The sequence below is a fragment of the Equus caballus genome, chromosome 11 (genome assembly GCF_041296265.1).
Source record: "Equus caballus isolate H_3958 breed thoroughbred chromosome 11, TB-T2T, whole genome shotgun sequence".
Classification (NCBI taxonomy): Eukaryota; Metazoa; Chordata; class Mammalia; order Perissodactyla; family Equidae; genus Equus; species Equus caballus.
In genome coordinates this window covers 34,405,990-34,421,228 of record NC_091694.1, presented here as the reverse complement: position 1 = coordinate 34,421,228, position 15,239 = coordinate 34,405,990, and the positions used below count along the sequence as shown (strand labels likewise).

General features: G+C 34.4%; 1 protein-coding gene and 1 non-coding gene across 5 annotated transcripts in view; one reads left to right on the top strand and one right to left on the bottom strand.

Annotated features, from left to right (window-relative positions):
• Nucleotides 1-248: 248 nt before the first annotated feature.
• INTS2 (integrator complex subunit 2) overlaps nucleotides 249-15,239 on the bottom strand; it is a 50,272-nt gene continuing 35,281 nt past the window's right edge. For all 4 annotated transcript variants that reach the window (XM_005597541.4, XM_001503757.7, XM_070227531.1 and 1 more), the window contains exons 18-25: nucleotides 14,254-14,455; nucleotides 11,142-11,267; nucleotides 7,116-7,314; nucleotides 4,778-5,029; nucleotides 4,058-4,165; nucleotides 3,819-3,924; nucleotides 2,418-2,594; nucleotides 249-2,310 (exon numbers count right to left, since the gene is read on the bottom strand). In XM_005597541.4, coding sequence (XP_005597598.1) covers nucleotides 2,141-2,310; nucleotides 2,418-2,594; nucleotides 3,819-3,924; nucleotides 4,058-4,165; nucleotides 4,778-5,029; nucleotides 7,116-7,314; nucleotides 11,142-11,267; nucleotides 14,254-14,455 — 1,340 coding nt within the window. In that variant the 3' untranslated portion in view covers nucleotides 249-2,140. The remainder of the gene's footprint in view (nucleotides 2,311-2,417; nucleotides 2,595-3,818; nucleotides 3,925-4,057; nucleotides 4,166-4,777; nucleotides 5,030-7,115; nucleotides 7,315-11,141; nucleotides 11,268-14,253; nucleotides 14,456-15,239) is intronic.
• LOC111775824 (U6 spliceosomal RNA) lies at nucleotides 9,840-9,945 on the top strand. Its single transcript, XR_002811803.1, has one exon. It is a non-coding gene; the product is annotated as a U6 spliceosomal RNA (small nuclear RNA).

Here is a 15,239-nt window from a genome sequence, read left to right as displayed (position 1 = left end):
GGCCAGCCCCTACAAATTTTTTAAATATCAAATCATTGAAGTAACTGTTCCAGGGTAACTACTCCGATTTTCCTGCCCTAAATTCCTAAGGCTGTCAACTGACTGTAGCCTTGTATTGCCATTTGACATATGTGACATAACAGCAAGGGATACACATAGGCTCTGGAGCCAGACAGTCCTGGATTCCATTCCCTTGAACTGTTCCTTTCAGGTTAACAGTAGTGAAATAAAACACAAAAAACTACAAGTTCATTTGATAAAGAATATGAATGTTTATAAACCAATATTCAAAATAGCTGCACACATCTGTTTTCACTTGAATAAAAAAAATCACATTGTGGCAAATTTTATAACCTTAACTTAAAATACATGAATATTAACATTTACTAATATATTTACACATTTTATTTACATCATCAACAAATCTGATGAAAAACAGCAAATGTTATTATTTTAACACAGCAGGTTTTGACCAGTCTTTGAAAATTGATCCAGGAATGTTCACTGCATTTAGTTAGAAAACATATTTCAACCTTTTCTGAACTCCTAGAGGTTTCCTACTCACACAAAATATTCCAATGCCTCAGTTCAAAACAAAACAAAACAGGAGCAGCTGTATTTAATCTTAAAAGACTACAAAACTGCCTTGTTTAAAAATATGAAAATTCTTACAGTATTTTTTAAGCATGCTTTTATTTTTCACATCAAAATTACTTAATTGAACATTAAGCATCTGATAAAAGTTATAAATATTCTATCATCTATGATACTGTGCACTTCATGATTTAAACAGCTACAAATTAGTTCTTAAACAATACCCTTATGAGGTAGGGCCAGTAGTAATCCCATTTTACAAAGGAGGAAAATGAGATGTGACTATGTGCTAGTGAAAGGCTGAAGTTAAATTTCTTTTCTTAAAAACCACACTTTCTTATTAGCCTGCCTAATTTCTTTTACAAGGGAAGAGGTCTGTTTCAAGTTGGGGGGAGGGGGGAGTGTGTCATTCAGGTATATCTCAGAAAGCAAAGAAGTACCTTCTACATTGGCTACTTAAGAAAAAAAAAAGTGAGGTTACCTGGATGCATCTACCTCATCAATGGAAGTCACCAACAGAAGACTGCAAAATCTTTCAGCAACACGGTATCTCCTGCTTTTTAATTTTTCCTGAGGTCCAAACACTGTACATATTTTTCTTACTCAAAGATCTTCTAAAATTATGATGTGAATTACAATCCTGATGACAAACCAAGAGCTCTTTAATCCAGTGGGTTTTATTGCTCCAAACTTTAATTAGATACCAATGTATTTCCCCTCTCTATTAGATAAGTTAGTAAAGCATTACAAAATAAATTTTTAAAAAAACTAAATGAGAGCTTTAGAACTTTCAGGTTCTTCTCTGCACAAAGATGTTTCTGTAAACATTTTTAAGTATCTTAAAATTCCAAATTATTCAAGTATCTCTTTAAACATATGGGTTCATATATTAGTAAAAATTGAAGCAAATATGTAAAATCTTAAAATCCTCATCTGTAATTCCATGGAAATCATTTATAAAAAGCTATTTGCCTTTTTTAAAGCCTTCTCAATCCTGTTTCTTGAGAACTGGAATTCCATCTTGCATTACTATTACTCACATTGCAAATTTGAGAGGTTTCTATCTGAGTATTTAAACTCCTAACTTTTCCTGAATTCTCCCTGCGCTTTTTCTCCCTCTCATCATTGCATCACTGTCATACTCTGTTACTAGCTGACAGTTAAAATAAACACTAGGGCTACCCACAGACTCATTTTCATATGAAATTAAATTAAAGGCATGGCAGTTTTTCTTCACTTCAAAAGCTAAATACAAGGCCAAATTCACTTTCCAGTAACCAGTTTCTTAAATGTGCTCCCAGTAGGAAAACAAAGCTCGGCTACTACAATATAAACATATCAGCAAAGTAGATCCAAAGAACGGCCAATCAAATACAAGCAAGCATAATTCTCAACAGAGTTCTAAATTGTATTCATGTTGAATTGAATCATTTTAGTGATTCCAAGACATTACTGTTCCCATTCAGTTTAAAGTTAAAAGATGCAGATTCATGTTGGGTATATGCAGCAAACAGCTTCATTTTTTTTAAGTCTGTTTTGTTTTTCTTTAAATTCCACTAACACTCATGTTTATTATTTCAATTACTGTGCTTTCAATACAATGACAGAGCTGTACATCAGGATCCATGCTTTCAGTGTCCCTGGATCCGTTTTTATAAGATGGATCTTTACAAATTCCGGACCATCCTCTTGGTTTCTCCTTTATTTGTTGAAGACCTAAAAACATAAGGGAAAAAAATTAATTAAGCCAAGAAATCTGGAAAGGATTTTGGCCTTTTTGTTTGAGATATTAAAACAACTCTTGAAAATAAGTTACTACGTACGTGTAATAATTGGATCAATGTCTCTTGTCTGAGTGGCAACATCAGAGGCACAGACTTGCCCTATTTGGATCAGCAAAGACATAATATCCTCATACAGTGGAGGAAATGCTCGACAAAAAGAGACCAAACTTGGCAGAGTTGGCATGAAAAAAGCATATCGTTTAGCCTGCGTTAAAACTGTTGGAAAGAAATGAAACAGAATTTTTTTACTTTGCAGACATAAATTCACAATATACTAGCAGCATGCTCTGTGATGAGGATACTAAGTTTTCTAGGACAGCCAGCCCTGCCTTTAGGGAGCTCACAATCTAATAGTGACCCATCATGGAAAATATAAATTCTTATGCCCAAGCTCTGTGATAAGTGCATAACATGCATTATTTCATTTAATTCTCACAATCTTATGAATGAGGAAAGTATTATTATGATATCTATTTTATATATGAGAAAAATCTTTGATAAACCTTAGATTAAGAAACTTGTTCAAGGCCACACAGCCAGTTAGTGATAGAGTTGGGACTGAACTCAGGCAGTTTAGGCTCTTAACCACTACAAATAATTATAACATGAGGTGAATACGATGGAAAGAAAGATGAATAGAGTATGATGGGAGCACTGAAAAAGAATCTTAAATTAACTAAGCCATAACTTTAAAAGATTGAATTGTAGTTCATATCTTTTAAAGTAGTTTATTTTCATATGATTTTACTCTACAAAACAGAAGGTGGTTAAAATATTAGGGTATGTTTTAGAACTTAAGGGAACGATATATTTATTTCTTATTTATACATGATTATATTTTTCTGGAACTCTCAGCATTTGTAATAAATTATTTCTTTTTTTTTTTTTTTGAGGAAGATTAGCCCTGAGCTAACATCTGCCGTCAATCCTCTTCTTTTTGCTGAGGAAGACAGGTCCTGAACTAACATCCATGCCCATCTTCCTCTACTTTATACATGGGATGCCTACCACAGCATGGCTTTTGCCAAGCAGTGCCATGTCCACACCTGGGATCCGAACTAGTGAACCCCGGGCCGCTGAAAAGCAGAACGTGCAAACTTAACCGCTGCGCCACTGGGCCGGCCCCCAGTATAACTTATGTTCTACTGACATAATTACATTCAGAAAGTAGATTTGATTTCTATTTATAAAATGTGGAAAGCTTATTATTTACTATAAATCTATATATAGTCATTCACAAAATGAAAGATACAATTTGCCTACCTATTCATCGCCTCTACACTATAAATCACATTTGTAAGAGGAAAATTTTCAAAAGAATAGTTCAAAAGATGGCATAAACTATTAGTGACACAGAAAACACAGTAGCACTAAATTCAGAAAAAATACGTACTATGCTATGTTAGAAGTTTTTGTTAGTGATATTGGTTGGCTACGCACCTGTTAACAAAGTTCCCATGACATTGACAGCTAAGCGAGCCACACTGAGTGATTTTGGTAATGCATACTGGATACACAAATGAGAAAGCAACTGGATAGCAAATATCTGCAATACAAAAGCTAAATGTTATGTGTTTCTGAAAAATATCTTTAAGTATTAAAAATTATAAAATGTTTTATATAACTAGCAAGACTGGAGGGAGATCAAAATTTTTCTGAAGCTGCAAAATGCTCATTACCTGTTTTTCAAGTTCTGGCTGTGCGATAAGCTCAGGTATGAAATCCAGACAGATGTGCATAGATGGAATACCTGCGACTGTCAACGGCAAGAGTTCACATGGATAACCCTATCTCAGCAAGAAAGGGAGAAAAAGTTAGAAATAAAATAACTGTAAGTCAAATAAAGATAAAAATATAAAGGAAAGTTTCACTTCCTTTCTGTAAGTTACTGAGAAGGCTACCGTGCCCTATGTATATCCTGACATTTCACCTTTCTTTTGCACTAGAATACAGATGAATTATCTGAAGACTTTATTAGTTGAAATCCAATCTAAAAAAATCTGGATTTTTCTCCATATTACAAAGGGCCGTGATCATTTGTGTGATCTCTAGTTTCTAAATGATCCCTATTAATTTAGTAGTTAAAGCCTCCCTAAAAAATAAACTTCGGGGGCTGGCCCCGTGGCTGAGTGGTTAAGTTCGCGCGCTCCACTGCAGGCGGCCCAGTGTTTCGTTGGTTCGAATCCTGGGCGCGGACATGGCACTGCTCATCAAACCACGCTGAGGCAGCGTCCCACATACCACAACTAGAAGAACCCACAACGAAGAATATACAACTATGTACTGGGGGGGCTTTGGGGAGAAAAAGGAAAAAAAAAAAAAAAATCTTTAAAAAAAAAAATTAAAAAAACATAAAAAAATAAACTTCGACCATAAAGCATCATTCTTTGAAAACAGACCTGAAAGTGAACAAGCTTAGCAATGTTGGGATCAGCAATGTACATTTGGTGCAGCAGACAACAGATAAGGCACTGAACTTCTCGAAGGTTACAGAGCAAATTGTCTTCTCCTTCCTCCAATCCCTTATTTGGAGCACTGGTAGTAATAACACTTTGAACATCCTTTAGCAAGCTGTCTGGACTGACACCCTTTGCTTTCTCCTCTTCAGTAGGTAAGCAAATCTCCAAGAGAATCTGGACAGCTGCACTATCCTACAAGCAAATAAAACACAGTGAAATTAAGAAGTTTCTGAGAAGTTTATTTGAAAACCAAATCTGATTTTGTTTTCACATGAACAGAAGTGATAAAAATAACTGTTTCTTTAAAAAAAAAAAAGCAAAGAGGTACTTCTAAGAGCAAAAGGGAGCAATCTAGAGCAGTGGTTTTCACCATTTTTAGAGTCATGAACCCTTTTAAGAATCTGAGGAAAACTATACACCCTCTCCCTATAAAAACTAACATATGTAAACAAATATTTGCATAATTTCAGGGTGGTCACATATCTCTAAGGCAGATCCATGGACTCCAGTTTAAGAACATCTGCTAAAAGAGCACTCTGATTCAGTGACATTCAAAACAGCCCCGAGGCCAAAAAAAGACTTCTATCAGACTCTCCTTTCCCTCCTCTTAGATTCCTACTTCTCCCAGGATCCTATTCTGTATCTCCCTCTTTTTCTTACCTGGCTACCAACTAATTAATTCCTCTGAAGATGGTGCTTAATAATTAATACCTAAAAGTCACTTCGCAAAGCTCTTTTCCCTTTTAACTTGAAGATGGGCTCTTTAAGGCCCTGGTTTTGCAAGGAAAGATTCTGCCTTACCATCCATTCCACCTGTACAACTCATTGTTGCTCAGTCTACAAGCTTGAGTGTCATTTCATAGAACAGTAGTTTCTTGAGGGGTGATCTACGTGATGCCCCTACATATAAAGGAGAGCTATAATCACTCTCATCTAGCAGCAAGGAGTGAAAAAAAAATGAATGTATGACATGCATCTCTGAAAGACAGCCATTGCCTGGAATAGAAGAAAACAATTACTTCATCTAACTGTTTAAGAACTTGATTATAAAGTAAGGTTAGTCTTACATTATAATCATTTATAAAGTAAGGTTAGCTTTACTTTATAATCATCATTCTTGGGTTGAGGGATTTTGGGTTGTTATTGTTTTGTTTTTGTTTGTAGACTCTGGAGCCAGACTGCCCAGGCTTGAATCCTAGCTCTGCCACTTGCTAAATGTGTACCCTTGAGCAAGTCACTTAACCTCTCTGGGTCTCATTTTCCTGATTTGTAAAAATGGAGATAATAATACTCCATACCTCATAGGTTGGTTGTAAAGATTACATGAGTTAATATACATAAAGAAATTAGACTAGTACCCAGCATATAGTAAACATCTAAATGATAGCTATTACAGTCCTCAATCCCTTATCTGACCTCTGAGGGTCAAATTTATTTTAGAACTCAGAATTTTTTTACTGTAATATTATATAACACCTCCAGCAGAGACTAGGGTAGCACACTGTAATCAAATATATTAATATTTCTGCAGCAAGACATAGCAATATTCATATTAAGTGGGATAAAGGCCATAAATAGCTTCCCATCAATTCAGGTCAAGGTTTGTCACAAATGAGGTCACATCAGCTCAGGTTTTTCTGACAACTGAATTACCAAAAAATGCTTTGGTTTTCATAGCTTTTTGGATTTCTGTATATATTACAGATAAGGGATTATAGACCTATATTATTACTCTACTTTCCCTTATTGCCAATGAAAAGATTTCAGAAAATATATTTCAAACCAAGAAAACATTTCCACTTTGAAAACATCAAATTGCTTAAGTTAATCATGTATCATCTCCTGCATTATTCAAAAATGACTACTGAAAGCTTCAATAAAATTCTACATTGTTATAAAACTTTTCTAAATATAAAACTAAACTGCTTATCATAGTACTTATTGCTGCCTGACATTTTATTATATATATATATATACTTCTTGTTCTGTTTGTCTCCCTTTGATTTTTTTTCCCACCATTTGATTTTAAGAAACAATAGTCTTATACTTTGTTAAAATGTAAATCTTATTTAAATGGCTATTAATATCATGAGGATTATTCTTGATTTTAGTAATATAGTATCAGAAACAAAAGTAACACTATATATAATACATTCTGTAATAAAAGGAATGCACAGTATGTCACCAATGTACATAGAGGGCATAAGATGCCATCCATTTAACTGATTGTATTAAGAGGTAAGCCCTTGCCCTTTTGGACTAAATTTTACTTTATTACCTGAGCAGCCAGTAATGCATTTTTCAATTCTTCTCTGGTAACTTCTGGGCCATCAGTTTGTCCAACTAAACCTATTGTATTATTCTGGGAAGGCCTATCTTGCTCTGCTGTTTCCTTCAGATGAGCACTAAGGTAGGCTTTGGATGCAAGAAGATATCCATTGAGCATGTGTAGAGTAATATCCATCAGTGGGGGGCATCTAAACACAGAAAGAAGAAAAGAAAAATACATGAGAAAGGATATAAAATTATAAATTAGCCAGAACATGATCATTACGTTTAAATAGTTAGAAAAATCTGAACAGTACCTGAAAAGAGTAGTAAAGTAATACTTTTCCCACTGAAATATTCATTCTCAAAATAAAAGTTATTAATATATATTTTATTCTCTATATTTCAAGATTATATAAATAGTACTATTTCATCTTATTAGCTAAAATCAAATATAACGTATATACTCTAGAGAAAAGATGTTTTTTACAAAAACATGGCACTGCCAGTAAATCTCTTTAGATATGGGCCTGCAAAGCAGCTGTCCTCAAAGAGAAATATTCTATTATTGATAAGATGAAGCAGACTAGAACAGAGTAGTTATTCTTTCCACTCCTGTTTGTTCTTTGGAGCAAGACAGCAAGACAACTCTGTATTCCAAGAGTGCTTTATTTACTAAGCCTCAGTTTCCTCATCTATAAAATAAGTACAGTTATTCATTCCTCAAAGACTATTATAGATTAAATTTAAATGAGATAAGGATATAAGAATTAAATGTAAAAAAGGATACAAAAAAAGACAAATTAGTAACCACTAAAAGCCCTTAGAAAAACCTGACAATGCCACTTCTGAGTCTATTACAGAGAGAACTAGCATGTGTGCATAAAAGGGCAGTATAGCTTTGTTCCTAATTGAAACACTGGAAACAGCTTAAATGTCCATCAGTATGCCAATGGGTTTTCTGAATATCCAAATTCCTATAATAAACATGTATGTATACTGAAAAAGCCATGTCAATGGTTAAATAAACTATGGGAGTGTTTCCCTAAATTTAAGATAAAAATCACCTGGAGTACTTATTTAAAACAAAAAGTCCCAAGCCCAACTCCAGACATTCTGAATCAGTCTCTGGAGGATAGGCCTGGTAATCTATATATGGAATATTATGCAGCAATTAAAACAAATGAGCTAGAACTATGCATACTAATATGGAAAACATGTTGAGAACAGTGAGTTTTAAAAAAAAGAACAAAAGAATGCCTACAATATAATACTACATATGTTTTTTAAAACCACCTGAAACAAAAGGTAAATATTTCTATTTATAAATTTGTAAATACATAGAAAGTAGAGCTACATACACACCACTGTGACAACAAAGTTTCCTCTGGAGATAGAACTGGGATTGGTCAAGAGTCCAAAGAGAAATTTTGCTTTAACAATGGCAGCATGCTGGCTATGAGAGAGAACAAGACTTTTCCCTGTACACCTTTTTCTTGTTGTTATTCTTCTTGTTTGTTCATTTATTAATGTATATTATGAAAACTTTCATATATCAGAAAAGAGGGAATATTATAATGAACCTCCAAGAATTCATCAGCCAGCTTCAACAGTTATCTACACATGGTCAGTCTTTTTTTTGAGGAAGATTAGCCCTGAGCTAACTACTGCCAATCCTCCTCTTTCTCCTGAGGAAGACTGGCCCTGAGCTAACATCCGTGCCCATCTTCCTCTACTTTTTTTATATGTGGGATGCCTGCCACAGCATGGCTTGCCAAACAGTGCCATGTCCGCACCCAGGATCCGAACCGGCAAACCCTGGGCTGCCAAGAAGCGGAAGGTGCGAACCCAACTGCTGCATCACCGGGCCGGCCCTGAATGGGCAGTCTTATTTCATCTATATTGCATCCACTTTCCCATGACCACCACTGGGTTAGTTCAAAGCAAATCCTAAACATCATATTTTTTTATATATGTATATGTTTTTATATTGTTTCATATTTTTAAAAACCATGTGAATGATCACGTAGTAAAAAATTAAATTTTAAAAAATAAAATTAAAAAGAAAAACAATAGAACAATAAAGGAAAAATGCACTATATGTACAAAGAGCTGATATCCTTTGTAGATAAAGACTATTTAACTCAAAAAAGATAAACATTCCACTAAGAATCAAGGCTAAAATATAAAGAAAAAAATGCCAATGGCCAATAAATATATTAAAATATTCAATCTAACTAAAATATAAATTAAAATGGGAATCTATTTTTCAGCTGTCAAACTGGAAAATATTATATAAAATAGTACATAAAATTGTATAATATCAGACATTGCCATGGGAATGTAAACTGGTTCAGCCTTTCTGGATGGCAGAATGAAAATATGAATCAAAATTCTTGAAAATGAGCATGTTACTTTTGCCCCAATAATTTCAGTTTTAAGAATCTGTTCTCAGGAAAAACCCAGTACACAGAATAGTCACCAGAGCACTACTGATAATAACAAAAAATAGAAATAAACAAAATATCCAGCAATAGGGGATTGGATTAAGCACAGCACATATATGTGTAATACCATGTAGCCAATTAATGTAAGAATATCTATTAACATGAGAAAAGGTTCACAAGCTGTTAAGTGAAAAATCCAGGTTATAAAAACATTACATACATTATGATAGCATAATGTAACAACTTCCTGAATAAACAGAAGCAATTCAGGTAAAAGGTTAACTACTGTGCTCGCTTCGGCGCACATATACTAAAATTGGAGCGATACAGTGAAGATTAGTATGGCCCCTGCACAAGGATGACACGCAATGTAAAAAAAAAAAAGGTTAGCTACTTAAGTGGATTTTTAACACTGATAAATTGTTTTAGAAGTGGCTCTTTTGTAGAAGTGTTAATTACTGTTGTTTTCCTTTTATTAGATAACGTCATTTATACTGTTTATTCTTCTAATTCCTATTTCCTGTGAGACCTTGATCTCGCCAAACCATATCTGGCTGATTTTGCACGTTGTGTCACTTCAAGACTGTCATCCCCAGGGTTGAGGACAGATGAGTATATTCATAGTGTATCCTAGTTAGTCTTCTTTACTCCAGTTTCATTCCCCTCTAAACTGTCTAACGCAAAGTTTCTCTTCTTAAGTTACCTTAGCCTAAATGACCTCTTTAGCCTACATTCAAGGCCCTCCACAGTCTCACTCCAACCTAACATTCCAATCCTAAAGTGTTTTCTTCTCAAAAATTTACCCCTCCAATCCAAACCTTTTTCATTTTTCCTCACAATATCTTCCTTGACCCCCTAACTCCCATCATTATAGTTCATCTGTTCATCTAAAGTCTATTTCCATCCTTTAAAATACTGCTCAGGTCCCACCTCCTCCATATGTTTCCTGAACTTTTAACAGCATTCATTTACCATACCATTTATTTGCACATGACCATATTATTTAACTTCTCTTCGTCTTATTTACCCACGCAAGTAATAATCACTTTACAGGCAAGCCCTTCAACTTGTGCATCTTCAATATTACTTAACACAGCAACTGGAAATTCAAATATTAATGATGTGAATTCGTTAATTCTGCCTCTTGAGGTGAAGCCTTCAAAGCAATTAAGTTCAGCAACTGGCAAGGAATTACAGACAAATGTCTGATCAATGAAGCTAATATCACCAAAGATCACAGTTTTAGTCCACGTAATGGCTCACAATGAAGCTTTTCAACAATGCTAGCAGAAATAGTAATATTCTTTACTGCTCTTACCTCTAAGAGAAGGAACAGCTGTTATTGAGAGTTGCCAAAACCGAGAAAGACATTTCTTTGAGGCTAGGTTTTACTAATCACATATTAAATATTAAATTGAATATATAGTTCATGAATATAGATAACTAAAAAGAACCAGAAAACCTCACAGGTCATACTGCCAGTTATCTGCAAGAACACTAAGATATAAGATTAAACTAAATTTCTTCAATTTCTTTTGACTCTCCAAAGTGTAACTCTATAATAAAAATGAAACTCAAATGACACGTACCTGTGTACCCTCTGATCACATCTTAGGACAATAAGAGGATCTATCATCAGGTCATTCTGAGTATACTTTTGTTGTCTTACAAACTTTATTGAAGGTTGAAGTGCATTAACTGTCATTACCCAGAGCCTGATGAGAAAATAATCACACGTTCAAAAACAAAAACAACTATATTATAATTGAAACCTGTAGCCATCCAGTCCTTTCTATCTTAGAAAGATACATTCAGGAAAAAATTAGGAAACAAGTGTGAATGAACTTGAAAAAATTAAAACCTACAAAGATCTAACCTATTATTATGTCTCTAAAACAAATGAAGATAAAACAGTAAACAGAGTAGTTTCAAAAATCCTCACAGTTGTAATGGAATAATCATGGCATATAAAATAAAAATTTGAATTAAAACCTCAGTTATACCATGCTTTATAAGACCTTGTATAAGTCATTGAGCCTCTCTGTAACTTTCCTTGTCTGTAAAATAGGAATATAATACCTGTAAATGAAATAATACTTATCAAAGCACTTTGAAACTATATCTGGCCTCATAAATTAAGTCACTGTTCTGTATTTGTCATCATGAAATCTCAATGTGAGATGCCACTTTGAGATGAGACATCAATAGACTATAAGTAGTTACTAACCTGGCAGTACATCAGAATTACTGAGAGATATGCCAATATGGAAAGTACCTGATCTCTTCCAGTGAAGCCCAGGAGCCCATAAGCCCCACTGCACATACACAGCTTCCCCACTCTTTAATATGAGTGGATGGCAAAAAATCATTAAACACAGAAAGAAGATTTCTACTTTGAAAAGGATTAAAATATACAAGCAGAAAAAAAGCAACTCCAAAGAAACAAGAGAATGTAAGGATGAGAAGAATTTTTTTTTAAAAACCTATAATTAATATCCTTAAAGGACAGAATATTTCATATTTGAAACAAGAACAGAAGGCATTTAAAAATATTCAGATAAGAAAGAGCTCTTAGAAATTAAGAATAAAACAGAAATTTTTCTAAATTCAAAGGAAAAATCAGGAGATAACATCGAGGAAATACCCAGAAAGTATATTCAAAAGATGGATTAAAAAATAGAAGAGAAAATCAGAGAATAAGAACAAGAGATTTAAAATCCAAATCTCAAAAAAATCCAGAAAACTGAGGGAAAGAAATTATTGAAGGAAAAAAAATATAAAAGAAAATGTCATAGAAATGAAGGCATTAGTACCCAGACTAAAAAAAAACCCAACCGAGTGCCCAGCTCTATGAATAAAAAAAAAGCCACACCAAAATACCTCACCATGAAATTCCAGAAAACAGTGAAAGAAAAAAAAACTAAAACCTTTAAGAGAGGAAAAACAATGGTCACATACAAAGGTTGGGAATTGGTGTAATATATGATTATTCAATAGCAATAAGGGAAGCTCTGATTCGTTCAATAGAACGAAGCCTTCAAATTTCTTAAAGGAACGACGAACTGGAATTCTACATCCAGGCTAAATATCAATCACATGTGAGTGAAAGAATAGAAACCTTTTCATGCATGCAAGTCTCAAAAAAAAATAAGTTTCTCAAACACCCTTTCTCAGGAAGCAACCTGAGTATGAGTTCTACTCACTAAAATGAGGAACTAAACCAAGAAAAACACGGTATCCAACAAAGAGAGACAAACGCAATTCCAGGACGGCCACTGTGCATGTCCCAGATTGAAACATGAGGATGGAAGGCTCTGAAAGGAACGTTTCCAAGAAAAAAAATGTTACTGATACGTTACTTGATGTGTTATAACTAATTGTAAAGTAAATTTCCCCTCATAATGGAGTCTGGGGATGAATTAGTTACTGATACAAAAAAAAAACCCTGAGCAAATGGAAAAGAGGGAAGTATTAACTCAGAGTTTGAGTGTGGGGTGCACAGTTGTGCAAGATAAGTATAAGTCGTATAAGTTGCGTAAGTTGTATAAGTGAGGAGGGCAGTTGTATAAGAAAGAAATTGTAATCAAAGGATAGCACATAGGTCAACTATAAATAACACTTATGTAGTCATAATATGCACACTGAATATTGCTTTAACCAAAAATTTTGATATAACTGTGTTGGGAGAAATGGAGGAAGAGGGACTCATAGGGGAGGAAGCAAGAAAGAGTGCTAAATCTTCATCTTGTACAGTAGGAAGTCAAAAGAAAATTTCTAACTTGAAAAGTCAGAAAATCATAGTAATTATAAGCATATTATTGAGATACATGAGGGGATACAAATGCAAAAATAAAAAGATAAAAGAGCTGAAAATAGTTGTCTCTGGGGAGCAAGAGTCTAAATGGGAAGGTGTGGGCAAACCTTATATACTATTTAACTTATGTGCATTTATTAATTTGATATAAGTAAAAAATTGAAAAAGTATAAATATTCCCAGATTTACTAAATCAAAATCTCAGGGAAGTCCAGCCCAGTATTCTGTTTTCAGAGCTGACCAGGTGTTTTCGATGCCATCTGTGGACCAGCAGAGACTCATTTGACTAAAGACAAAATAATTAATCCAGCATTCCCTAAACTTTACTGCATACTGGAATCAACTGGGGAATCTTCAAAAAAATACTAATGCCTGACTCCCAGCCACATACATTCTGATTTAATTGGCATGGGTTACAACTTGGACATCAAGATTTTTAAAAGCTCTCCAGGTAATTTTAACGTGCAGCAAAATTTGGAGCCACTGCAACGATGCAAGACACAATAGTGATCTAAATCACAATTAGCCACAAATGACTATACATGAGAACTCACTTTTAAAGAACTTTCTCAAGTTGGAAAAACTTTAAGGTCTCTCTCTCTTTCTTAAGATAAAGTTTATTCTTTTCCTTAAAGTTGTAACAACTCTTTAATTAGTAGTCTTTAAAGAACTTTCTCAAGTTGGAAAAACTTTAAGGTCTCTCTCTCTTTCTTAAGATAAAGTTTATTCTTTTCCTTAAAGTTGTAACAACTCTTTAATTAGTAGTCTTCAGAAAGGATTTATAATGTTAAATACTAAACAATTTTTTTCAACAGTAAAGTTTAGGTTATTGTATATAATCACTGCTATACACTTATCTTTTACATGTAACAATACACTGAAGTTACCTTCTAGGCATCACAGTATTAAGAACCATCCACAGTTTATTGACCGTTTGAAGAATTCTCCGTGGAACCCCTGAATTCAATAGCTGGTTCATGTTGGATGTTAATACTTCTGCATATGGTATAAGTTCACTGGCAGAGAGTAGAGTCAAGTGTTCTAGAATCTGCATCACTTGTGTGTGACTTACTGGGACAGCTGAAAATGCTAAAAGGAAAATTTAGCAGTCATAATCTATATTCTATCCAGCTTACCAAAGAGGAAGTAACATTGCTCTATCAGACTATAGGCCAAACAAATCAAGAAAACAATCTTGCTTTACTCTCAATCCTAGCCATAGTTCTGGCTATACTTAAAATAAGGACCTTAAGAAAAATTTATGTAGGCATAGTTATTTCATAAAGAACAAAAAATATCTCATTTTAGAAATCACATTAGTGACCCAAAGACAAATGACATTTCCTTGGAGACTGAGACTGATTTTAAAAATTGATTGAAATATGAAAATATACCCAAATATTGCTTTTGGTAGTAACATTCATTTGAAGAGATTTTATTTTTGTTTCCTTTTTCTCCCCAAAGCCCCCCAGTACATAGTTGTATATTTTTAGTTGTGGGTCCTTCTAGTCATGGCATGTGGGATGCCACCTCAGCATGGCTTGATGAGCGGTGCCATGTCCGTGCCCAGGATCTGAACCAGCGAAACCCCAGGCCACCGAAGTGGAGTGCGCAAACTTAACCACTCGGCCATGGTGCCAGCCCCATAATATTCATTTGAAAGATTCAAATTTCTTGATACCTAGTGGTTAAAGTTCGACGTGCTCCGCTTCAGTGGCCCAGGTTTGGTTCTTAGGTGGGGAACCACACCACTCGTCTGTCAGTAGCCATGCTGTGGCAGCAGCTCACATAGAAGAACTAGAAGGACTTACAACTAGAATATACAATTATGTATTGGGGTTTTGGGGAGGGGGAAAAGAAAGAAATCTAGGAC